The sequence below is a fragment of the Pan troglodytes genome, chromosome 8 (assembly GCF_028858775.2).
Source record: "Pan troglodytes isolate AG18354 chromosome 8, NHGRI_mPanTro3-v2.0_pri, whole genome shotgun sequence".
Lineage (NCBI taxonomy): Eukaryota > Metazoa > Chordata > Mammalia > Primates > Hominidae > Pan > Pan troglodytes.
The window spans coordinates 13911558-13936928 of record NC_072406.2 but is presented as its reverse complement, the minus strand read 5'-3'; the positions used below and the strand labels follow the sequence as shown (position 1 = coordinate 13936928).

The following is a 25371-nucleotide window of genomic DNA, read 5'->3' as shown; positions in this document are numbered from 1 at the left end:
ACCTTTCAATGCGCACTGCTTATCCAGACGTCAGGGTGGAGAGCAGCACTGGTGGGAGGTAGGGGGAGCATGGAGGAGCGAGGAGCGGCCGGGAAGATCCCACAGGCATGGCTGGCAGGAGACTTGCCAGTGGACCACAATGGGGCATGATGGGGGAACGGGGAACAGAGATTAAAAGAGAAGAACCAGGGAACACTCTAGGTAGACAGCCCCCGTCTCATCATTGACTGAGCAGGGCCAGACTGGAGGAAGGAGGCGGTCACGGAAAGAACTGAAGAGTTCTGTTAAGACCTCACACGGCTGGGCGCAGTGGCTCACGCCTGTAATCCCAGCACTTTGGGAGGCCGAGACAGGCGGATCACGATGTCAGGAGATCGAGACCATCCTGGCTATCACGGTGAAACCCCATCTCTACTAAAAATACAAAAAACTAGCCAGGCGTGGTGGCGGGTGCCTGTAGTCCCAGCTACTCAGGAGGCTGAGGCAGGAGAATGGCGTGAACCCGGGAGGCGGAGCTTGCAGTGAGCCGAGATAGGGCCACTGCACTCCAGCCTGGGCGACAGAGCGAGACTCCGTCTCAGAAAAAAAAGACCTTACACTTGAGCTGCCGGAGAGAAACCCAAGCAGAGAGGGACACACTGGATTGAGGGTCTATGTCTGCGTTTGCGTGTCTATGTGTGTACCTTCTCCCAGAATATACCACGCAGACACGTGTAATAACAAAAACTAGATGGAAAAGATCCAGGAGACGCCCCGTGGGTAGCAGTAACAGCTCCCGCGGCTCCCATGGTGGCGTGGCCAGCCCCTGTGCTCAGCTACAGGCCCTGTGGGTGGCAGTAACAGCTCCCGCGGCTCCTATGGTGGCGTGGCCGGCCCCTGTGCTCAGCTACAGGCTCTGGCAGCCCTGCTCTTCTCTAACCCTGTCCACCCACTCCCCCATTCTGTCTGCATTAAACTTCTTGAGAGAACTTCGGAGGGTGCCTTCTCTTAATCTCCTACATCCTTTGAAATAGCCAAAATGGAGCTAAATGTTTAGAAAAAGAATAGCAGAATTTGAAAGGTAGTCGTTTTTTTGAAAGATAGTAGAGTTGGAAATACTGAAAATTAAGGCTAGAATTAAGTTTTCATGTCAACCCACAGAACTTTTTCATGACTAAGGACAGATGTCTAAACTACCGCAACTCACTCCGTGTGTCCCTGGAAAACATTCACCGAGTGGATGGAGGGGTCCCTGAAATCCCAGAGGCGGAAAGTCGTGTCACGGGAGGAGGTCACCACGAGCCGCTGGGTGGGGTGTGTGCAGCAGTGCGTCAACTCCTGGTCGTGCCCTGTAACCAAGATGGCAAAACACAAGGTCATCACCTGAGGAGCACACTGAGAGAGACGCTTTTCAACAGCACAAGAACCCAAGAAGCCGTCTCTCTGAGAATGTGAACCTGACCTAATGGAATCACTCAGCAGCATGTGGGTCACAGTGGGGCAGGTTTTCCCTCAGAAGCTGAAGTCCTTTCAGCCGTCCATGTCAAACGAACAGAAAACCAAACAGGTGCATAACCCATTTTCTGACCCTAACAGTTAGAAGGTCAGGCAAATTAACAGGTTGAATGTGAGAACCACTTAAATCTTAATTCTTTGCTTAGAATACCTTCTAATGATACAACGCTATGGGTCCTCAGTCAAATACAATCTTTAACGCTCATGCAGCAAATGCACTTAGAGACAGATTCGCAGAAGCAACTTCAGCAGGCAGAATCCTAAGATGGCCCCAAGCCACCCCCGCCCCGTACATGCCTAACACCCTTCCCTTCAGTTAGGGCAGAGCCTGTAAATAGGATGAGATTATCTTTCTGGTAATTATGATACATTATAAGGCAAAAAGGATTTTGCAGATGTAATTAAGGTCCCTAAATGAGTTGACTTTGACTTCATCAAAGGGAAGATTGTCCTGGGTGGTCTGGCCTAGCCCTTAAAAAGGGTCCCAGAAGTTGGAGAGTTCAGAGCAGCAGGGGAGCTCCAGCTGCAGAGGAAAGCGGCTGCTGTGTGGGAAAGGCAAGCCCTGTGCAGGGGCCCCGGGGCCAGGCACAGCCTCTGCACGCCCAGAGGAGCCCCGGCTGGCAGCCAGCAAGAAGACAGGGCCTCAAACTCCAGCCGCAAGAAGGAGCTCCTCCAATGACCAGCAGGCTTGGAAGAGGACCGCAGCCTCGGGGAGGTCCTGACCAGGCAGCACCCTCACTTAGGTCTTTGAGGGCCCCGGGAGAAGAGCAGCTACCACGGGCCCAGAATTCCTGACCTGGGAAACCATGAGGCCGTCAATTCCTGTCGTTTTAAGACACTAAGATTGTGGAAATTTGTTACAGAGCAATGGAAAACTAATACAACTACCATATGTCCAATATCTAGATACTACATGCTACAATTTAAAACCCCTGAAGACAAAATAAATTTAGCTACCAATAGTTCTATTATTACTAGAAAGAATCTCCAAAAATTACCACAGAAGAGCCAAGAACACAGAGACTCATTCTGGTTAAGAAGTAAGTGGCAAGGTCAGACATAACCCATGGACATAAACTAACATGCACAGCCAGGAGGCGGCGGACTCAGAGAACCCAGGCACCTGTCAGAGAGTGAACGAGCTCGGACGTCTCCACGTCGTACAGGTTTGCCGTCCGGTCCCAGGAGGCAGTCACAGCCTGCTTCCCCCCAACCAGCCAGTCGGCGGCGATGACCACGCCCTGGTGGCTCTTGAGGGATGTCAGTGGGACGCGGATGGTGGGGCAGTCGCTGGACACATCCCCATCGAGGTCGGGCTCGTCCTTGTCAGAGCACTCTACTTCATCTTCCCCAGATATCTGCTGCCAAAGGGAAGGCCAGAAAAGAAAGACATTTCCTGGAAATCTTGAGTTTCTTCTGACATAGCTACAAAATAGATGGTTCTCATTAATCTCTTGAGGACATATCCATCATGATGGTCACCACTAGGAGCCCGGTGCTGGCCACTGTGATGAATATGTCCTTCTCTGACCCATAACTGCTGCCCGTGAACACCCATCAACTCTACGACCACCTCGTACAGAAAAAAAAGTGGAATCCACAACATTGTCAACTCAACTACCATTTATTTCCACACATCAACAGAATGGCAAATAAAATGATTTTCAACATTTAAGCTTTCATCAGTTACTTGTAGAAATGCAATATAAAACTAACCAAATACAAATGAAAGTCAGTAATTTATCACATTACAAAAAGGCATTTTCATTCTCAAGAGCCTATTTAAAATATACTTGGAATTCTAGTGCTATAGTCATAAGAGTCTATTTTCCTTTGTAACATCAAGCCCCCTGTCAAAGGCCAAGGCTAAAACAAACACATTACAGCCAGCTCTGTAAGAAAATCTGTATATTCATCCAACAAATATTTATCAGGGGGTGACAGAGTGCCAGTCCCCACCCCCAGCCCAGGTGCTGCTTACACAATGCAGAAGAGGACAGACGGCTTCTGACATGCACACATGCAAAACTACGCTCAATCTAGCAGGTAGGAACTCTGGAGTGAAGACCCCTGGTAAAGCCCCTGCCCTCAGAGAACTTAATGTTCTAGCAAAAGAGGGAGACCACACACACACACACACACAGACACACACACACACGTTAGTATGGAGAGGTATGTCATATATACACAAGTACTAGTACTGGAACTGATAGTTTGGAAATTTGTCCCAGCCCAAATCTCATGCTGAACTGGAATCCCCTGTGTTGGAGGCGGGGCCTGGTGGGGGTGTCTGGCTCATGGGGGAGGATTCCTCATAGCCTGATGCTGACCTCACAATAGTGGGTGAGCTCTCACGAGATCTGGCTGCTTGGATGTGGGGCACCCCCCGCCCCCGCCTTACTCCTGTTTCCATCACATGACGCCTTCTCCCGCTTCGCCTTCTGCTGTGAGTGAAAGCTCCAAGCTCCCTGAAGCCTCCCCAGAAGCCAAGCAGATGCTGGTGCCACGCTTCCTGTACAGCCTGCAGAATCAGCCTATTAAACCTCTTTTCTTTATAAATTGCCCGGTCCCAAGTATTTTTTATAGCAATGCAAGAATGGCCTAACACAGGCACGTCATGAGCACATACACATTACTAGGGAATGCACGTCACAGGGACGCACAGCAGCACGGGAACGCATGTCACAGGCACGCACAGCAGCACGGGATCGCACGTCGCAGGGACGCACAGCAGCACGGGATCGCACGTCGCAGCGACACACAGCAGCAAGGGAACGCACGTCGCATGGACGCACAGCAGCACGGGATCGCACGTCGCAGGGACGCACAGCAGCACGGGAACACGTCACATGGACACACAGCCGCACGAGAACACGTCACAGGGCCGCACAACAGCACGGGTTCCCACGTCACAGGGACGCACAGCAGCACGGGAACACACGTCACAGGGACGCACAGCAGCACGGGAACGCACGTCACAGGGACGCACGGCAGCACGGGAACGCACGGCAGCACGGGAACGCACGTCACAGGGACGCACGGCAGCACGGGAACGCACGTCACAGGGACGCACGGCAGCACGGGAACGCACGTCACAGGGACGCACGGCAGCACGGGAACGCACGTCACAGGGACGCACGGCAGCACGGGAACGCACGTCACAGGGACGCACGGCAGCACGGGAACGCACGTCACAGGGACGCACGGCAGCAAGGGAACGCACGTCACAGGGACGCACGGCAGCACGGGAACGCACGTCACAGGGACGCACGGCAGCACGGGAACGCACGTCACAGGGACGCACGGCAGCACGGGAACGCACGTCACACGGACGCACGGCAGCACGGGAACGCACGTCACAGGGACGCACGGCAGCACGGGAACGCACGTCACAGGGACGCACGGCAGCACGGGAACGCACGTCACAGGGACGCACGGCAGCACGGGAATGCACGTCACACGGACGCACGGCAGCACGGGAACCCACGTCACATGGATGCACGGCAGTACGTAAACACGTCACAGGGACGCAGGGCAGCGCGGGAACACATATCACATGGATGCAGAGCAGCACGGGAACACAAGTCAACATGGAGACAGAGTAAGGTGGTAGTAACTTCTATGAAGTAAAATAAAACAGGACAAGGGGCAGCTGGATGGGGGCTGCTATTTTACACAGAATTACTGAGGAGGGACTCTGATGAGGTCGCACGTGAGTCAGATGTGAGGAAAGGAAAGGTTAAGTAAGGCTCGCCCGGGCTGAGGAACAACATTCCCGCCATGTGCGGAAGAGCTACGGGAGGCAAAGTCGGGAACAGCTCCTGTAATCCCGGGAGACTGGAAAGGACACCAGGTTTTATTCCGTGTGATGCAAAATCACCAGACGGCTGTCGGCAGGATGTGATGCCCGGTGTGTGCTGTGTGAACAAACTGCGGAGGGAACAGTGGAAGGGGCTGCTATGGGCAGAACTGTGGACCCAAATTCCTGTGTTGAAGTCCTCACCCCAGGACCTCAGAATGGGGCTGTTTGGAGAAAGGGGCTTTAAAGAGATAATTAAGGTAAAATGAGACCAGGAGAGTGGATCCTATTCCAATAGGACTGACGTCCTTGTAAGAAGAGATGAGGACACAGACACTCCCAGAGGGATGAAGGACCCAGGAGAAGACGCCATCTATGAGCCATGGAAAGACGCCTCAGGAGGAACCAGCCCTGCTCACACCCTCATCTCGGGCTTCCAGCCTCCAGGACTGTGGGAACACGGACCTGTTGTTTAGAACACGGATCTGCTGTTTAGAAGTCACCCTGCCTGTGGCACTTTGTTATGGCAGCCCCAGAAAACAACGGGGGAGAAGGACAGGAGATGAGAGAAGTGCAGGTGAGAGAGGGCGGCCTGGAGCAGGGTGGGAAGAAAGAACTGAAGCGCCCTCTGCTGCAGGAGTGGCTGACAGGGTGATTTCCACAGGCAGTAAGAGAACAATACAGGCATTCAGACGGTGGAAAGGTGTTTGGTCTAAAGCACTGGGTGACAGGGACGTTTCCTGAGACGGGTGGCACAAGGAAAGGAACACCCAGAGACAGCAAGTTCAGGGTGGCACGTGCAGCTCAGTCGGGACGGGGGGCCCGAGGCTCACAAGGCTGGCAGAGGCCCCCAGACAGGCTGCAGCAGGGGGGTACTCGGGACGTCACCTTGAAGGCAGGGGGTGACGGGTGACAGCACTGCACGCGGCTGGGAAAACGGCTCTGGAGGGAGCACAGCAAAGAGCCAGGAGCAGCCACGGGGTGAACCCCTCACAGAAGAAAAAGAAGGCTGAGGAAGTTAAACGAGTAACTCAGTGTAACCTAACTCACATGTGACAGTCATTCTGTTGGTCTAAGTCTGTTTCCACTACGCCACCCAAACGCTTCCTTATCAACACTGTGGATGTCAAGCAAAACTCACAGATGCAAATTTTAAAACACAAGACGTTTGCCCAAAAGCTATAATGATTCAAGATGAACACAGATTTTAACAGATTAGAGTTTGTGTTAAAATTGAAAATTACAACTGCTAAGCAAATCAGAGTCAACACTGGCCGGCAAAAGCTTCTGAAAACAAAACTGCTTTCCACCTGAGGACCCTCATTTCATCCAGTAGTGCTGGAAGGAGCCTCCCACGCCATTTCTGCAGGGACCTGGCCGTCCACAGGCTGCATTGCCTCCTCCTTATTAGGGAGGGCCCAACACAACTGTGTGTGCAGTGCTCCCAGGACAGCTCAAGTCACAGCACATCACAGAGGTTCATCTTTAACTCAGACCCCCCAACACCAGCCCCAAATCTTGAGGTGGCAGCTATCAACATGAGAAGTGCACTCACCCAACACAAGCAAAGTAGTATAGAAGAAAATAAAATTAAGTGAACATTCTAAGTAAACTATTAGGTGTTTTTAATGTAAGTACTGGACATGAATCTTCCCTCTGACAAAATTGGTGTTTTTCTTATTTTATTTGGAAAACAATCCATACATTAACTCCTTTGAATTTCCTGAGCATCAAGGCTCACCCTCCTCACCTCTCCACCACGCCCACCATCAGCGCACATTTTCAATTTCCTGAGCATCAATGCTCACCCTCCTCACCTCTCCACCTCTCCACCACGCCCGCCATCAGCGCACATTTTGAATTTCCTGAGCATCAATGCTCACCCTCCTCACCTTTCCACCATGCCCGCCATTAGTGCACATTTTGAATTTCCTAAGCATCAATGCTCACCCTCCTCACATCTCCACCACACCCACCATCAGTGCACATGCTGAAATTCCTAAGCATCAATGCTCACCCTCCTCACCTCTCCACCACGCCCACCATCAGCACACATTTCACTTGTTTCATCACTAAATGTGCGTGTTAGTGGACAGTGTTATGCGCTACATAATGAATAGTCTGGCAATTCCACAAAGAGAACAAAACTGTTAATACACAATACATGCAGTTAAAAATGAACTATGATAACCTCGATTAGGACTAAAGAAAACTCATTTATCACTGGAATTTATTAACTGCTTAACTATCTCCACATAGAAGAGTGTTTAGAATGTTCACAAAGCAGAAAACTCAAGGAATATTCCAAGATGAAAATATCAAAACTAGATTACTTTCATCCTTGCAACAATCACAGCCCAATACAAACTGAAACTTCTAGACGTGTATGTCATTTACACTGTCTGCCTGGCACTGTTCCCACCTGTTCAGGCACTGAACTGGGGGGGCTGAGCATGTGGGAAGATCACACCACTAACATTTATCCTGTCATTGAAACTAGGGAGATAACTGCTCTCAGAGAAACATTCAGGCCTCTTTGTGATCATAAACATAGGGCACTGGGCTACTGCAGAGAGCACAAGGCAAACAGTAAGTGAAGAATTTTATGAATTTATGGTATAAATACATGAAGAATTCATTCTTCTCAATACACATCTTTTGTTACCTACGTTTAAATTTGAACCACATAAAACTGATGTCATACAGGCCATTAGTTGATGTGATGATAGAAGTCCATGAAAGATACACCAGATGTCTAATATTAAACAGATGAGACAGTGAGAAACAGGATCCAAACATAAACTGTAAGAGAGTGGACGGTAAATGTTTACTGTCTGTTGAAAGGAAGGCTGGAGCAGATGCATGCATACAGAGGTGGAGGAGTGTCTTTCTAGGCACTGTCTCATTCAACGCAGGCTGCCAAAACACAAGACTACAGGCCGAAAGGCTTCAACAACAGAAATGAGTTATCTTCCAGTTCTGGAGACTCTAAGTCCATGACCAAGGTGTCAACCAGTGCAGCTTCTGGTGAGTCCCCTCTTCCGGTGTGTGGCACCGCCATCCTGCCGCGTGCCCACAGGGGCTCTTCTATTAATATTAGCACAGAGAGGCTGGGCACGGTGGCTCACGCCTGTAATCCCAGCACTTTGGGAGGCCGAGGAGGGCGGATCACGAGGTCAAGAGATTGAGACCGTCTGGCCAACATGGTGAAACCCCGTCTCTACTAAAAATACAAAAATTAGCTGGGTGTGGTGACACGCACCTGTGGTCCCAGCTACTCGGGAGGCTGAGGCAGGAGAATCCCTTGAACCCGGGAGGTGGAGGTTGCAGTGAGCCAAGATCACACCACTGCACTCCAGCCTGCGCAACAGAGCGAGACTCCATCTCAAAAAAAAAAAAAAAAAAAACGGACAGATGGGGAGAGGGGGAGAGAGAGAGCGTGCACACACAAGGGCAGCCATAAGGGTGAGCTGTCTGGTGTCTCTTCTAACAAGGACACACTCATCCTATGGGATCAGGGCATCCCCTCCACTACCTCATTTTGCTTTAACCACTTCCTCAGAGGCCCCATCTCCAAATACAGCCACACTGGGGGTTAGGGCTTCAACACAGATTTCTGGGGGACGGAGACATTCCGTTGAGAACATCCTGTCCCTGGCCTCCCCCAAATTCATGTCCTTCTTGCATGGCAAATACAGTCATCCCATCCCAACAGCCCCAGAAGTCTTATTCCAGCAACAGCGCTAAGGTGTGAAGTCCCAAGTCTCAACAAAACATCACCTGAATCAGGACTGGGTGGGACTCAGAGTGCGATTCGCCCACCCTGAAGCTGAGCTCCCCTCCAGCCGTAAACCACGGAACCTAAACAAGTTACATGTTCCCAAAATACAACAGTAGGGCAGGCACTGGACAGACGCTCCCTTTCCAAAAGAGAAAGAGGCAACAGGGAAAGGGTGGCGGGGCCCAAGCAAGTCCAAAACCCCACAAGGCAAACTCCACGAGCTCTTCAGGCTCCAGAGAGCCCCTCTTGGTCTGGATGCGCCACCCTCCAGGCATGCTGGGGCAGGGGCGTCACCCCCTTGGCTCAGCCTGGCAACCCCACCCCCACAGCACTGGACCATGGGCAACCTGGCCCTGAAACCAAGGAGGCTCCTACACTTCAAAACCAAGGAGGAAACAGGCTCTCGTCCTGGGACTGCAGTGAGAGCTGCAGCCCTGCCAACCTCAGAATCACCTTCAGGGGCATTCTTCCCTCATCTTGAAGGGTGGTAAAGGTTCTCGCCCAGGCAGCTCTGGTTTCCGTGCTGTGCAATCCCAGCAGTCTGATGCCTTCCTTCATTCTGTCCCCACCGTGTCCCCTCTGGTTCGAGCTGGCGGGGTCTCTGGGTATAATCCCATCTCCAGTCCTGGATCCTGCTGCGGTGGGTGCTTAAAGCCGTGGCTCCCACCCACACTCGCCTCCCTGTCAACTGACTGTTCAGACAAACCCTGCATGTGCTTTTCGGAACCGGCTTTCTCTTTCTTTTATCACAGGCACAGGCTGGGAATTTCCCAAATCTTACAAGTGCCGTCCCCTTTCCCTTAACAACTCTTTCGGAGTATCTCTGTCCTTTCACACTTTATTATAAGCGAGGAGAGCAGCCAGGCTGCACCTTTAACATTTCATTCACAGGATCTCAGCTCAGCCAAGTCCTCGGCCATTTTGTAATGAGGATCACTTTCTTCCGGTTCCCTGTGACCTGTTCCTTGCCTCCTCTAAGCCTCAGCAGAAAGGCCTTCAACATCCACTTTTCCACAACATTCTGTCTATGATACCTGCATTCTCTGAGATGCTAGAAGCTTTCTCTCCAGCTCTCCCCTTTCCTCTCTGAGCCTTCACCCGAGTCCCCATCGATGTCCGTATTTCTACCAACAAGCTCTTCGCAGCTATGGAGGCTTTCTCCAGCAGGTCCCTGCAAACGCCTGCAGCATGTACCCATTCCCGGTCCCGAAGCCACGTCCACACTGTCGGCATTCCTTTAGCAGCCCGCACTCTGCGGTACTGAAATCTGTCTCAGTTGGCTCTGGCTGCCGTAACAAAATGCCACAGACCGGGCGACGCATAAAAACAGACATTTATTTTCTCACAGTTCTGGAGGCTGGAAGTCCAAGATCAAGCCAATTCAGGTTCTGGTGCAGGCTCATCCTTACAGACGGCCGCCCTCTGGCTCTGCTCTTACGTGACGCGGAGAGTGACAGAGAGATTGAGAACACAGGTGAGCTCTCCACTGTCTCCTCTTATGAGGACCTCAAGCAACCTCACTGAACCTTAACTACTACCTTAGAGGCCCAATCTCCAAATTCAACCATACTGGGGGTGACGCCTTCAACACTGAACTTGGGGGGACACAGACATTCCGTCCATGACAGATAATATAAATGGATTCTCAGATTCGCAGACATCAGCATCCTACACATTCGCAGGTAAGGAAAGGTGCTTACACTAGTGTCAGCAACAGGCTGGGGTGTCGGCAGCTGCACCGCGTATCTCCAGATATGAGCAGTCTGATCTCCAGAAGCTGAAGAGAGAAATCGGGGAAAATTACCCAAGGCACAGACCATGGTAAAATGTGCTCTTCACCACCACTATGGCTAAGCAGCAGCAGTCAGACCTTTCCAGCTTAGTGACCACTTAGTGAGATGAATGTACTTTTTACTTAAATAACTCTTTTCTGAGACTGCATAATGCTATTGAAAATAGAGTACATGTCCAAAATTGAGGAAATAATGATTACTTATAAAACTATTTCACCTTTCATTTTAGCATAGAAAGTCCTGGAAGTTCAGAGAAAATGTACAAATAGTAGATTTTCCTCTCCATCTATCTAACCTAAGAAACCCTATCATATCAGAACTTACAGCTGCAATCAACTCTGAGATGTTCGGGAAAGCGACACTCATCTCCATCCATTCAACACACACGCGGCCTTTCAATGGGCCAGGCACCTATCAGCACTGCTCATGTGTGCGGCTCCCGTCCCACTCTGTTTTCAGCAGCCAGTTTGCGAGGAAACGCTTTGACTGAGGATTAGAAAGACAAAAGGACAGCACTGCGGGGCACAGAACAGGCCTCGGACACCAGCATGGCCACCTCTCACCCACACACGGGCAGGCTGGCTTCCACCTTCTCTTCACTGCCACCCAACTTCTCTAAAGGAGCTGCTCTGAGCTGATGCAGCACATTTGATGCAAATGAATGTACTGCCCGGACTTGCAACTCCTCCTCAAATCAACATCATGCCCAATCCCAGTCTAACCCTCCTCTCTCCATGCCCGTTACCTCACGTTTCCCTCTAACTCTCCTCTCTCCATGCTCCTTACCTCACGTTTCCCAGTCTAACTCTCCTCTCTCCATGCTCCTTACCTCACGTTTCCCCTCTAACCCTCCTCTCTCCATGCCCATTACCTCACGTTTCCAAGTCTAACCCTCCTCTCTCCATGCTCGTCACCTCACGTTTCCCAGTCTAACTCTCCCCTCTCCATGCTCATTACCTCACATTTCCCAGTCTAACCCTCCCCTCTCCATGCTCATTACCTCATCTTTCCCAGTCTAACCCTCCTCTCTCCATGCCCATTACCTCACATTTCCAAGTATAACCCTCCTCTCTATACCCATTACCTCATGTTTCCCAGTCTAACCCTCCTTGCTATCCCCATCACCTCACGTTTCTCAGTCTAACTCTCCCTTCTCTATGCCCATTACCTCCTGTTTCCAAGTCTAACTCTCCTCTCTCCATGTTCATTACCTCACGTTTCCCAGTGTAACTCTCCTCTCTATCCCCATTATCTCATGTTTCCTAGTCTAACTCTCCTCTCTCTATGCCCATTACCTCACGTTTCCAAGTCTAACTCTCCTCTCTGTCCCCATTACCTCATGTTTCCTCGTCTAACTCTCCCCTCTCTATGCTCATTACCTCATGTTTCCAAGTCTTCATCAGTTCCTGGATGTGTCTGGTTCCACCCTCTTTTCCAGCCCTTTGGTTTGAATCTGGACACATCTAATTGCCACCAGTCTCCTTGCCCCCTTTTCAATCATCCCACAAACCGCCAACTTCGTAAGGTGTAAACTCCTTGTCTGCTTTAGTCTTCATATACGTATGAAGGCGAAAGTCAGCTATGTGGTCTGGGCCTGCTCAAAATGACTCTCAGGCTAACCCTCCCACCACATTTCTCTCTCACATAGAAACTCCAACCAAACCGCATGACTCGCTGCATCCCACACACTGGAAATACTTGTCGCTGGGGCTCCTTCTTAAACAACTCCACCTGCATGAAGGGGCCAGTCATCTCAACCTCAGTGTTCTATTCCTGCGTCAGCACAATTTGGCCCATAGGCGAAACCCAGACAGCCGCCCACTTTTGTGAGTAAGTGGACACAGCCATGTCCACTCATCAGTGCACTGTCCGCTGCTTTTAGGCTGCAACAGCAGAACTCAGTACTGGCGACAGAGCCTGAATGTCCCGCAAAGATGAAAATATTCACTGCTTACTCCTTTACAGAAAAATCATAAGGACCTCTGGTCTACTGAAAGCCTACACACATCCTTCGAGATCATCACCAATGTCCCTGGGCTATCATGGGGATCTGTGGGGGTCTGACAATCTCACAGGAAGAGTCCTCAGTACTGTAAGGCTACCCTCCAAAAGCGACCAAGGCAGGCACGTTTTTAAAACTACTCTTAAGTTATGGTAAATCCAAGCTACCACGGGTTAGATAAATTACCCAGAAAGAAGTAAAAATGCTGACATTGGCAACTTGCCGTGTCTCTGTGCTATTTCTCTTTTCCTCCATATCAGATCCCTACAATCTAAGGGAACAGAATGGTAACCACAGGGCCTCAAGGAGCTCCATCTACAGGAACTGCGGGGGGAACAGCAAACATGCTGATGCTGCACGGAAAGGCTTCGAGAAGACTGTGAAGCCATCTTCATCTCACAATAAATCCAACTGCTTATCCACTACTGTCTCTAGAAAGTACTGCTCAATGTATTTTCCTTTATCCATTTCTCATTTAATTCATAAAATGTCTACTAAAGATTAACTTTCATAAAAGCCATGGATTATTCTGCTACGATACGAAAGGAATATTTATAGTTGTTTTAAGACCATCTATCATTTTGTTCAATAAAGAAAAAAATCAACATACCAGTGAGAGCCAACTGCTCTGAGGGATGAAATTTGATAGAATTTACTGCAAAATAAAAATATGATAAAAACAGGTTTAAAGTGACAAAAACATGTTATCAACATTTATTAGCTATAGCGTGTATTTCAAAGTCAACATTAAAAGAACTATGAGTTCAATATTTGATCCTCCACTCAGTTAAGTTATAAATAAATGTGTGAATTAGAACACAGGCACAATAAAAACAACTAAGGTATGAACCACCAAACCGCTACAGTTTAGGACCCCAGGAAAAGGATATTCATCATCTAGTTCTTTTTATAGACAAAGATGTCATTTTTAGCTAAAAATAAATCAGGATTAAAAAAAAGAAAACATAATTATGACAACAGGTGAAGACAAATTATAGTGTGGCAGACACAATTTATTACCATAAGCCCCGCCCCATCCGCCTTCCTTCCCAGCCTAAGGACCCCAATCTGTTCTGTGACTAGTAGAGACCCCAGGACCCCAGAGAGTATAACCTCTGCCAGCCTCAGAGAATGAATCACGACTGGGTTACGCAGGCTATGATGTCCTCCCACTCTCCTTACAAAAGGGGTATTTGGCAGAGGTCTTCTTTTTTTTTTTTTTTTTTTTTTTTTGTGAGATAGGGTCTCACTCTGGTTGCCTAGGCTGGAATGCAATGGCACGATCTCAGCTCACTACAGCTTTGACCTTCAAGACTCAGGTGATCCTCCCACCTTAGCCTCCCAAGTAGCTGGGACATAAGAATGTACCACCACACCTGACTAGTTTAGGGTTTCTTTGTATTTTTAGTAGAGACAGGGTCTTGCCATTTTTAGTAAAGACAGGGTCGGGCCAGACGCAGTGGCTCATGCCTGTAATACCGCACTTTGGGAGGCCGAGGCGGGCAGATCATGAGGTCAGGAGATCGAGACCATGGTGAAACCCCGTCTCTACTAAAAATACAAAAAATTAGCTGGGCACTGTGGCGGGCGCCTGTAGTCCCAGCTACTTGGGAGGCTGAGGCAGGAGAATGGCATGAACCCAGGGGGGCGGAGCTTGCAGTGAGCCAAGATCGCGAGCCACTGCACTCCAGCCTGGGCGACAGAGCGAGATTCCGTCTCAAAAAAAAAAAAAAGACAGGGTCTTTTGTATTTTTAGTAGAGACACGGTCTTTTGTATTTTTAGTAGAGACAGGGTCTTGCCATGTCGCCCAGGCTGGCCTCAAACTCCTGCCAACCTCAGCCTCCCAAAGTGCTGGGATTACAGGCGTGAGCCACTGCACCCGGCCAGAGGTCTGAGGAAGCTATCATTTTCTTGAAAAAGGAGCAGGAGACCCTGGCACTTCACCTTCCCCCTTGCTCCTGTCTTGAATGTAGACAGAATAGCTTGACATGTGGTCAGCAAGACCACAAGCACACACATAAATGCCAGCATTGAACACAGAGCCCGGCTCCACAGGCCTGACCTAGTCTGGAGCCCACACTGCCCACCTGGGATCTTCCCGAAGCAAACGACAGGAATTGGGATGGGGTGAGCTACCGTCAGTCAGCACCAGTCAGCAGAGCAAAGAGCTGACTCGTGTCACTCTGGGGACACTAACCCTTATTTCCACCCCTTGTGAAGAAAATGCATGTCCCTAACGTAGAACATATAGGAAATTTTACCACATCTGAATAGGTTATCTCCTTAACAAAATGTTGGTAGCTATACCATTAGAATTATATTTTTCTAAGGAACTAAATGAAAAATGCTAGAAGATAGCCTCATTATTAATATTAAAATACAGATAACTGTGGGAAAAACTGGTGGAAACCGTGTACACTTATAAGCAATAAACTTAAGCACTCAATGGAGCTAAAACCAAACGATCACTAGAACCACTAACAAATAGTATTAATGCTTCCAATTTCAATGAGAAATTTTGGTAAGATCAATCATCAATTTTCACTTTATTATGTCTATCCCAACCCTCAGCTAATCACAAACGAAGCTGGGCCACTGTGAGGTAAACGAAGCTGGGCCACTGTGAGGTGTGGGTGGAAGGCACCGCACCACAGAAGGAGGGGTAGGACAGGCACATGGTGACGGGAGCTGTGGAAGCAGTTGCTTCGCAGCACTGCTCACCCAGGCAAAATAATGTGAAAACTGACCCCTGATCTTACAAAATCGGCACAGAATCACGTTGGGGTTAGGATGAAAACCACGCCTGTATAACGAGGCCCTCGAGAGAGCTCAATCACCCCCGGTCACCTTCCATAGTGGACGGTCAACAGGCCGGCTGGAGCAGGAAGGCCGGGGCAGCAAGTGAGCCATGATTTAAAGGCGCGGCAGCAGAATCCATGGCCACCTGACCCAATCCACAGTGGCCACGAGGGGAGCAGAAACGGGGATGCCAGCCACGGCTACCCTTCATCCAGTGTCAAAGGCACTGGCTCTTTCCATCACATGCACATTTAACTGTCATAAAATTTAAGCTGAAATCTAAAGAGAGAAGAACAAAGGGGACAACAACCTCTGCCACCAGTGTCACCTCTGCCTCTGAGAGGCGCAGACACAGTGAAACTGGGACCCTCACCCATTTTCCTCTCCTGGGGGCCAGAGCGGGGAGTCTGCTGTTGGGCATTGTGCTCAGAGGACCCAAGAGGAAAGAGGCAGAGTGTGATTCAGGGTCAAGACCATCTCCTTGTAGAGTTGTACTGATTCAACTCCCACCAGCCCCACCACCACTCCCTTTAGTTAGGTCAACTTAAGAGATCAAAACATCTCCAGGCCGGGCACGGTGGCTCACACCTATAATCCCAACACTTTGGGAGGCCGAGGCGGGTGGATCCTCTGAGGTCAGGAGTTCAAGACCAGCTTGACCAACATGGTGAAACCCCCATGTCTACTAAAAATACAAAACTTAGCTGGGCGTGGTGGCATGTGCCTGTACTCCCAGCTACTCGGGAGGCCGAAGCAGGAGAATCCTTTGAACCAGGGATGCGGAAGTTGCAGTGAGCCGAGATCCTACCACTGCACTCCAGCCTGGTGACAGAGCAAGACTCCATCTCAAAAAATAAATTAATTAAAAATAAATTTTAAAAAAATACAAAATTTAGCCAGGCGTGGTAATCCCAGCTACTCGGGAGGCTGAAGCAGGAGAATCATTTCAACGTGGGAGGCGGAGGTTGCAGCAAATGGAGTTCGCACCACTGCACTTCAGCCTGGGCGGACAGAGTGAGACTCCGTCTCAAAAAAAGAAAAATCCCCTAGTGGAAAAACACAAACACAAGTCCCCAGGAGGAAGAGGAGAGACACACGCAACACGACAGCGTGCCAGAAACACAGGCGTCTTCTCCCCTCTCCGACACCTCTCTAAATGCAGGAGGCATCCTGGAAGAAACAGGCACAGACCCACAAAGAAAGAACTAAAGAGACGATGAGCGAAGAGTCGACACCGAATACTGGAGGCCAGAAGAGCAGATGGTGACGGTGAGTGGGTGAGCACGGGAAGGCTGAATTGCGGGTGAGCACGGGAAGGCTGAATTGCGGGTGAGCACGGGAAGGCTGAATTGCGGGTGAGCACGGGAAGGCTGAATTGCGGGTGAGCACGGGAAGGCTGAATTGCGGGTGAGCACGGGAAGGCTGAATTGCGGGTGAGCACGGGAAGGTTGAATTAACCTGCGTGAAGAACGGAAAGCCAATAAAAAACACAAGCCAGGCACAAGAACAGGAAGAGACTTCTTCCTGCTGGGACAAGGCAGCCTCTGTGGATCCACTCAGACCCCCTAGTGGAATTAATTATAAAAGCTGCAGATAAACAGCAAAAAATAAACAAAAGGCTTGAAGTCATCATGGAAGCCCTGAGGCCCCCAGGCCCAGAGGCCCCAGAGGGAAGCACTGGAAGCCCCACTAGCTGAGGCACTCCCTCAAGGCACAGAGACCAGCCAGCGCGAGGGTGCAGTCCAGACGTGAGGGGCTGCGACAGGAACTGAGGCTGGATCCCTCAGGAGAGGCAGCCAGGAAGGAGCGGGCCAGCTGCTCACCTCCCCCAGGCACTGACAGCACCTAAACTGGGCATAAGGGCGGACACCAAGCAGAAAGCAGCCTCTAAGAGCTAACACGGAGAGGACTGGCAGATGAAACTAAAGCTCAGGGCCTGTGAAGGCACACCCTTGAAGGACAACTCCCTTAGAACAAGGGAAAGCGAGAGGAACAGCAGAACCCCTAAAGCCTGAAACCCACCGGCCACCAACCCTTAAGTCAATCAAGGCTTGCCGTCCACTCTATCTGCTGGCCAAGGGAAAATTAAATCCCCTCTAGAGAACAGAAATGACTATGCGTGTATGTACACGTCTATGTGTGGATGCAGGCATACCCCATTTTATTACCCTTCACTTTACTGTGCTTTGTAGGTACTGGATTTTTTACAAATTGAGGGTTTGTGGCAACCCTGCGTTGAACACCTAATTGCCACGATCTTCCCAACAGCATGTGTTCACTTCATGTCTCTGTGACACACGCTGGTAATTCTTGCAATATTTCAAACTTTTTCTTTTTTTTTTTTTTTTTAATTTCTTTTTGCCAGCACCTTGACCTTGGATTTTTGCATTATTATTATATCTGTTAATAGTGACCTGTGATCTCTGATGCTACCATTGTCATTTTGGGGAGAGGCACAAACCACACCCACATAAGACCACAAACTTACTCAATAAATGTTGTGGGAGTTATGACTGCTCCACCAACCAGCCTTTCTCTCATCTCTCCCTCTGCTCAGGCCTCTCTACTCCGAGACAAAACAATACAAAAATTAGGCCAATTCATAACCCTACAATGGTCTCTTAAGTATTCCAATGCAAGGAAGAGTTGCACATTGCTCCCTTTAAATCAAAAGCTAGAAATGATTAAGCTTAGTGAGGAAGGCAAGTCAAAAGCTGAGACAGGCTGAAAGCTGGGCATCTTGCACCAAACAGCCAACTTCTGAATGCAAAGGAAAAGTTCTCGAAGGAAAGTAAGAGCGCTATTCCAGTGAACACACAAATGACAAGAACACCGATACACAGGAAGTTTGAGTGGTGGGGATTGATTAAACCAGCCACAACATTCCCTTTAGCTGCAGCCTAATTCAGAGCAGGGCCCTGACTCTCTTCAATTCCCTGAGGGCTGTGAGAGGTGAGGGAGCTGCGGAAGAAAAGCCGGAAGCTGGCAGAGAGTTGTTTATGAGGTTTAAGACACCGTCTCCACAACATAAAAGTACAAGGTGAAACAGCAAGTGCTGATGGAGAAGCTGCAGCAAGTTCTCCAGAAGATCCAGCTGAGCTCATTGGTGAAGATGGTCACTCTAAACAACAGGTTTTGAATGCAAACAAACAGCCTTATATTGGAAGAATATGCCGTCTAGTACTTTCCTAGCTAGAGAGGAGACATCCATGCCTTCGAAACTTCAAGGGACAGGGTGACTCTTGTTAGGGGCGAATGGGGCTGGTGACTTTCAGCTGAAGTCAATGCTCACTTGCCATTCCAAAAATCCCAGGGCCCTTAAGAATTACGCTACATCTCCTCTACCTGTCCTCCATAAATGGAACAACAAAGCATGGATGACAGTACATGTGATGACAGCATTTTTGACTGAGTATTTTAAGCCTACCATTAAGACCTACACCTATCATAATACAACTGGCTCATTGACAATGCACCTGCTCACCCAAGAGCTCTGATGGAGATGTACAAGATGAATGCTGATTTCATGCCTACTAACACAACATCCATTCTGTAGCCCAGGGATCAAGGAGTCATTTCGATTTTCAAGTCTTAAGTTTTTAACCTAGGCACATATATTTAATTTTTTTAACGTTTCTGAAGAGGAAATTTGAGTGAGGAAACAGAATACAGCACTCATTCCTGTAACAGCGTTTTGCTCTACATTTGAGCACCAATCACACACACGCCAGGCACTGCTAGAAAACTGCAGGTGACACTGTGGCACCCCAGCCAGTCTGTGGGATGCCAGGGGAGGAAGACAGGTAAGAAGGCAGCACGGAGGAGGGGGTCTAACACGGGAAAGGCGCCAGCCTGTCTACACACTAAGGGGAAATGTCCAGGGCAAGAAAGAGAAGACGCGGTGACAGCAGGAATGGCCGAAAGAGAGGAGGTCCTGGGAAAGGAGAGGGGAAGGCTCCACAGCTCATCAGGGCCCTGGGGACGGGCAGACAGGCGCTCAGAGCCACGGGCCCCACCCACACCTGTCCCTCTGTGCACACAGGCGATGCCACCTCTCAGCCTGGCAGCGTGGAGGATGTGAGGGCGAGTGGGCAGGTGAAGAGGGCACTGCGGGGGAAGGAACCACACAGCGCGTGCGAGAGGAAACAGAAACAAAGTCTGGTCAGGAAACTGGTACACACACAGCTCTAAGTGAAAAGGCAGAAAAGAGCTACGTGGACGCGTTCACTACGTGGACAGCGTTAACTACGTGGACAGCGTTAACTACGTAGACAGCGTTAACTACGTGGACAGCATTCACTACGCGGACAGCATTCACTACGGGGACAGCATTCACTACGGGCACGCAAGCACATTCATGGAGTATCCTTTATTGAATACATCCAAGTTATCACTACATCAAAAGTAAACCTCTAAAACAGGTATGTATTTTGTGAAAAATAACGCACACATTTCAGTTATAAAATTTCCTACATATGGGTTATATACAACATTAAATAAAATGCAGACTAAGACGATATGTACATTGTTTAGGGAGTTAAGCTTTTCCCTGTTATTGAGCCCATACAAGCTCAAGACAGAGTTATCCCAGTCTCTGAACAGACCACACTGTCCCCTGACAACCGAAACAGTAAGGCTTCCTACACAGTAGCAGCTGGCTTTATCATGCACGATTTTAAAAACACACTGGAGAAGGCAATGGCCTCTGGCTACGGCACTCCTTAGGCAGTGCTTACCTGAGCCCACGTGGCCTGCGTACTTGACTAGGCACTTCCCTGTCTCTATGCTCCACAGCAAAGCCGTGTGATCTGCAAGATGGAAATGAAGAAGCCGGAACTTAGCTATCATCAGTTTATAGTTTTTCAAATGAAAGAATAAGACAAATACTCTAAAAATGGGAAATTACACGACCACTGATCTCTCTTCCACCTTTGATTCTATACTCTGTATGCTTCAATTGATCAAAGAAAACATTTCCCAAATGGGAGAAGCTGTGACCTGTCTGAGGCCATGAAGTCAGCTAACGGACAAGCAGAGACTCGATTTCCTACTTTACTATCAGGCTGGCTGCATCATGCTGGAAAATGACAGACAGAGGTCGTTCCCATCACAGTTTCATTATTTTATTAAAGTATTAAAATGTTCCAGAACATCTCCCAGAGTTCAAATTCAAACAGCATCCAAATCCAGTTACAACTGTTGAGATAAGCATGTCTTTGGATCTTTGGGTCTTTCTCTTATAGCCATTATTTTTTTAAGTAGATTTAATGGGAAAATCTGAGAAATAAGCACCAATTAGCCAAATGAAATTTCGGAAATATCAGAAAGGACCTTTTTATTCTTTTTTTAAAACTATGATTTCCAAAGCAATCCAAGGCGCTCATCCATGAAAACAGTTTCAAAGGAGAAGCAAGAACTTTCTTTGCTATTCAAGTGGTTTATCACATTCACTTCTGCCTCTAAAAAGCAGAGTCCAGTGAGTGATTAACGTCTCACAAGCTGGGACGGCATTTTCAATGAGCACCATTTGTAATTTGAGCAATTTTTATCTCAAGGGGTATTATGCCACCTTAGATAGCTTTCATAAAATATCTTTTTTCAGAGAAAACAATGGGTCACTTTCCACACTCTGCCCCTGTGATTCTGTGGGCAAACACCTGCTGGGGGAGGCCATCAGCCTCCACTGCTGGCTACGTGCCCAGGTAGTGTTCACTTTCAGTGAGTACCAAAGTCCCGTCCCTCAACTGTACTCCACTTGTGGGAAAAAAGTCAAATACATCCACAAATCAGAAATACACTTGGCTGTGGATAAGAAAAAGAGGGCCAGGCACGATGGCTCACACCTGTAATCCCAACACTTTGGGAGCCCAAGGCGGGCGGATCACAAGGTCAGGAGATCAAGACCATCCTGGCTAAACGGTGAAACCCCGCCTCTACTAAAAATACAAAAAAAAAAAAAAAAATTAGCCAGGCGTGGTGGCGGGCACCTGTAATCCCAGCTACTTGGAAGGCTGAGGCAGGAGAATCGCTTGAACCCGGGAGGTGGCAGAGGTTGCAGTGAGCCGAGATTGCGCCACTGCACTCCAGCCTGGGCAACAGAGCGAGACTCCATCTCAAATAAGAAAAAGAAAACAAATAATTGGAATACTGATTCCTCAACACGTTTAAGTTAAATCCATTCCAAACAAGTATTTCTTTCCTCAGATGCTTGGTTCACCGTGAGTTGCAACGCCCTACCCATGGGGACCTGGAAAAGACAGGGTGCAGATGCACATCTATTCATGGGAGCATGGAATGCAGGATGCAGCTGGACACCCACCCACGGGACCACAGAATGCAAGGTGCAGCTGCACACCCTCCCACGAGACTACGGAATGCAGGACTTCAGGCCACAGCACTAAGCATCACCAAGGGCTAATGTGTGGGTTCCACTGACTCCTCCATGACGCTTTTGCATCTAGGGTTCCTCTGCCACAGAAAAGTGAATGTCCATCACTCAGGGATTAGGCACAGCCATGCTTCCGCAGGCTGGCCAGGTCCGTGTGCGACTCACCGGCTGATGCAGTCCCGAGCACCACTGGCTGTGTCTTGGCCACGCTGACATCCCAGATTCCGTCCCGGTGGCCGATGTACTCCTTCACGAGCTGGCAGGCAGCTCTCGATGTCGTGGTCTTAAAGCTGGAGACAATCTGAAACCGAGATGGGGAGTCTTGTGAAACAATTTACTGAAGTAAATTTTTCTAAGTCAAGAAAGAGAAAACGAAAAAGACGTCTTGGAAAATGCACAAATCACTGACTAGGACAGTTAAAGCATCAAGGAACACAGCGCAAGTGTGAGCTGAAACGCCCTGTGTGGAAAGGGTGGCGGGTTCAGCTCCTATCACAGAGAATGCGTGCAGCTCTCGCGGCGACCTGTGCAGGCTCCCCCACCTCAGTCTGGCAGCCAGGCATGGAAGGTCTCACTGCAGAAGGGTAGATTTAGGTGTTTCAGGTCCTCTCCCCCAAACCCAAACCATGAGACAAAATTTCCAAATTATTAAAAAAAACAAATCGTTAGCTAGCCACTCAGACACAAAAAAGTCAGGAAGGACATCCCAAACCCTTAACTTTAGCTAATGACACTGATCGCTGTACATGTTCACATTTTGCTGTTTTTGAGAATTAACACCAACCACGTATCATCAAGTGTAAAAAAAGCCTGTGGTGGGGAGGAATCAAAAGACGACACTAATAGGTGTGCCGGTTTGCCCGAGACTTGGCGCTCGCTCAGAACAGGCACCAGCTATGAGGATGCAGGACAGCGCGGCCGTGGGCCCCTGGCCTTTTGGACATGCTCAGCCCAGCAGGAGACAATGCGAACACATCACAGACCACAGAAAGGCATCGTCTCGAATGACGACACACACAGCAGACAGTTCTCATGCCCTCTTGTCAGGAAAAATATGAAGTGAGTGAAGAAGAAACTAATTCAACACAACAATTTCTGCAGAGTTTGCTTTTTAAATTTTTCTTCAGTAAGAAAACAGCTGTCCAGCTGTTAAGTAAATCAGAATAATGTAGACTTTTCAGAATAAAACAAAAAAACTAAGTGAAGAACTAAAATCAGTGGCATTACACAACTTGTTTTAAACACTGATTTGGCATAGCCCTGAAAAACACATCTAAATTCATTCTTCCTAAGACCATGAAAGCACAACCCACTGTCACATGGATTTGGGTCCGCACCCTCGAGTTATTCTCCTCAGATACAGTGATATAAAAGGCTGAGGAAGAGGCCAACATTTTCACCAGTAACAGAAAGAACTTCCACTGCAACTGGTCACAGGAATTGCAAAAGCACTTGTTCAACCTCAAACCCATCATTATCCTCTTTTCTTTCTGAACACTAATATCCTATTCAATCCAGGAAAATTATGCCTCCACAACACGGGAGATGCTTTTGCTTACAGAAAGTGTCATTCAGATGTTAAATAATATTGTAACATTTTAGGAGGGAGTGAAATTAAAGGACACACACAACCTCCCACCATAATAAGCTGTGGTAAATTTCACTTTCCAAGTCTCTCACCATTTCTAACATTAATAACCGTATTGTAGTAAATTTCATTTTCCAGGCCTCTCACCATTTCTAACATAAGTAACAGTATTGTCGTAAATTTCATTTTCCAAATCTCTCACCACTTCTAACATTAATAACAGTATTATAAGAAACAAACTACTAGAGTTACATTCTTCACCTGCTCCATTCGCAGGGTAAGAACAGAGTGGCTCCTTCCCAGAGGCTCTGACTGCACTGCTGCTGGAGCTGTGCTGCTGGAGCTGTGCTGCTGGAGCTGTGCAGGGGATCATGTGCCGTTTTCAAATATTTTCTCATGTGTTGCTTCCAAAATGCCCACTGCACTTTGACCATCTATTACCTTAACTCTTTTTCCTTAGAAAAGCTGACTTAGTCGTCATTACCAAGAGGCCCAACAAAACAGACTGAATTACTTAGAGGGAACGTTCATAACAGAAAAGCAGCAGAATGAAGCCGCAAACTGACGCTCACGCCCGTCATCCCAGATCGTTTGAACTGCGGCGCAATCTAAAGCACGGTTGTGAAAATGTTTGCAAATATTTTTGAGAAGATAAGTGTCTTTCTTTGTGGAAAAAGCCCTTTCTGATTTTTATAAGTTTCTTTAAAGTGGGCTGCAGGTTAGACTTCCTCACTTCCCTCCCCCGTAGGCATCAGAAATCTCATTAGCCACCCAGGAAGGGGAAAAACCTCTTCTGCGTTCACGTAACACACTTTTGTGTTCCCGCTATCCCACCAGGCACGTTACTTGCTTTTCGTGGCTCTGGGTCAGAAGGAGGGAAAGTAATAAAGCTAGACTGTAGCCTTTTTCTTGTTGCATTCATGCTTAGCTTTGGCACCAAGAATCCACACTGTAGTACGAATCAGAATATATTCTGTTACCAAATTATTTCTTCAATCTTCAGATGTCTTATATTTTCAGTTATTTTTTACAATGGGTACGGGCAGTGTGCAAAGTCTATAAAGATCATTAGTAATATGCTTCTTATAAATTCAGATGAATTTCTAGTACCTAAAATGACTGGGCTTTAAATATCTCTAATACATTTTTTAAAGCAAAGCATTACTATACATATCCTTACCCTTGTCCAAATCTTATTTTTTACTGCTCATGGTAAAGGACAACTTTATATAATCATTTCTTCCTCTACTTCAGTAATAATGAGAAAGTTTTGGAATTCCAAGACCACACACATTGTATATATACAACTGTACACACCAGAAAAAGCAACATAATCCAAGATAATGTAAAAAGAAATTAAATGAGGAAGAACATAATTTCACACTTCATTATGAAGAAAAAGCTTCAAGTTAATTTATTAAAAAGTTCAAAACTTGTAAGTATAAGCTAGACATTACATGGCCAAAAAAAATCAAATAAATTAGCAACTTACATTCTAGATGTTATCAAAGGAAAGTACAGTAGAAAATACCAACAATTTCAGATTTTCTTTTGAATAACAAAGAATTACCAAAGACTATCAAGTGAGGACAAACGGCAGAAGGACTAAATTTGCTCTATTAATTGCAGTTAATCTTACTATAGATGTCATGCTGAATTAACTTTAAACTCAAGGAAACAAATTGGAAAAATAAAAAGCTAACAAGAACTACTTACACCATCATAG

General features: G+C 48.1%; 1 protein-coding gene across 13 annotated transcripts in view; it reads right to left on the bottom strand.

Annotated features, from left to right (window-relative positions):
* Positions 1 to 25371, bottom strand: part of WDR37 (WD repeat domain 37) — a 215128-nt gene that overhangs the window by 165790 nt on the left and 23967 nt on the right. For 8 of the 13 annotated variants that reach the window (XM_016962540.3, XM_063781290.1, XM_063781291.1 and 5 more), the window contains 6 exons: positions 22223 to 22358; positions 20406 to 20477; positions 13480 to 13524; positions 10775 to 10851; positions 2618 to 2855; positions 1187 to 1328 (listed from right to left, as the gene is read on the bottom strand). In XM_016962540.3, the coding sequence (XP_016818029.1) occupies positions 1187 to 1328; positions 2618 to 2855; positions 10775 to 10851; positions 13480 to 13524; positions 20406 to 20477; positions 22223 to 22358 (710 nt within the window). The remainder of the gene's footprint in view (positions 1 to 1186; positions 1329 to 2617; positions 2856 to 10774; positions 10852 to 13479; positions 13525 to 20405; positions 20478 to 22222; positions 22359 to 25371) is intronic. The other 5 variants (XM_054660641.2, XM_054660644.2, XM_001138069.7 and 2 more) reach the window with 1 other exon arrangement.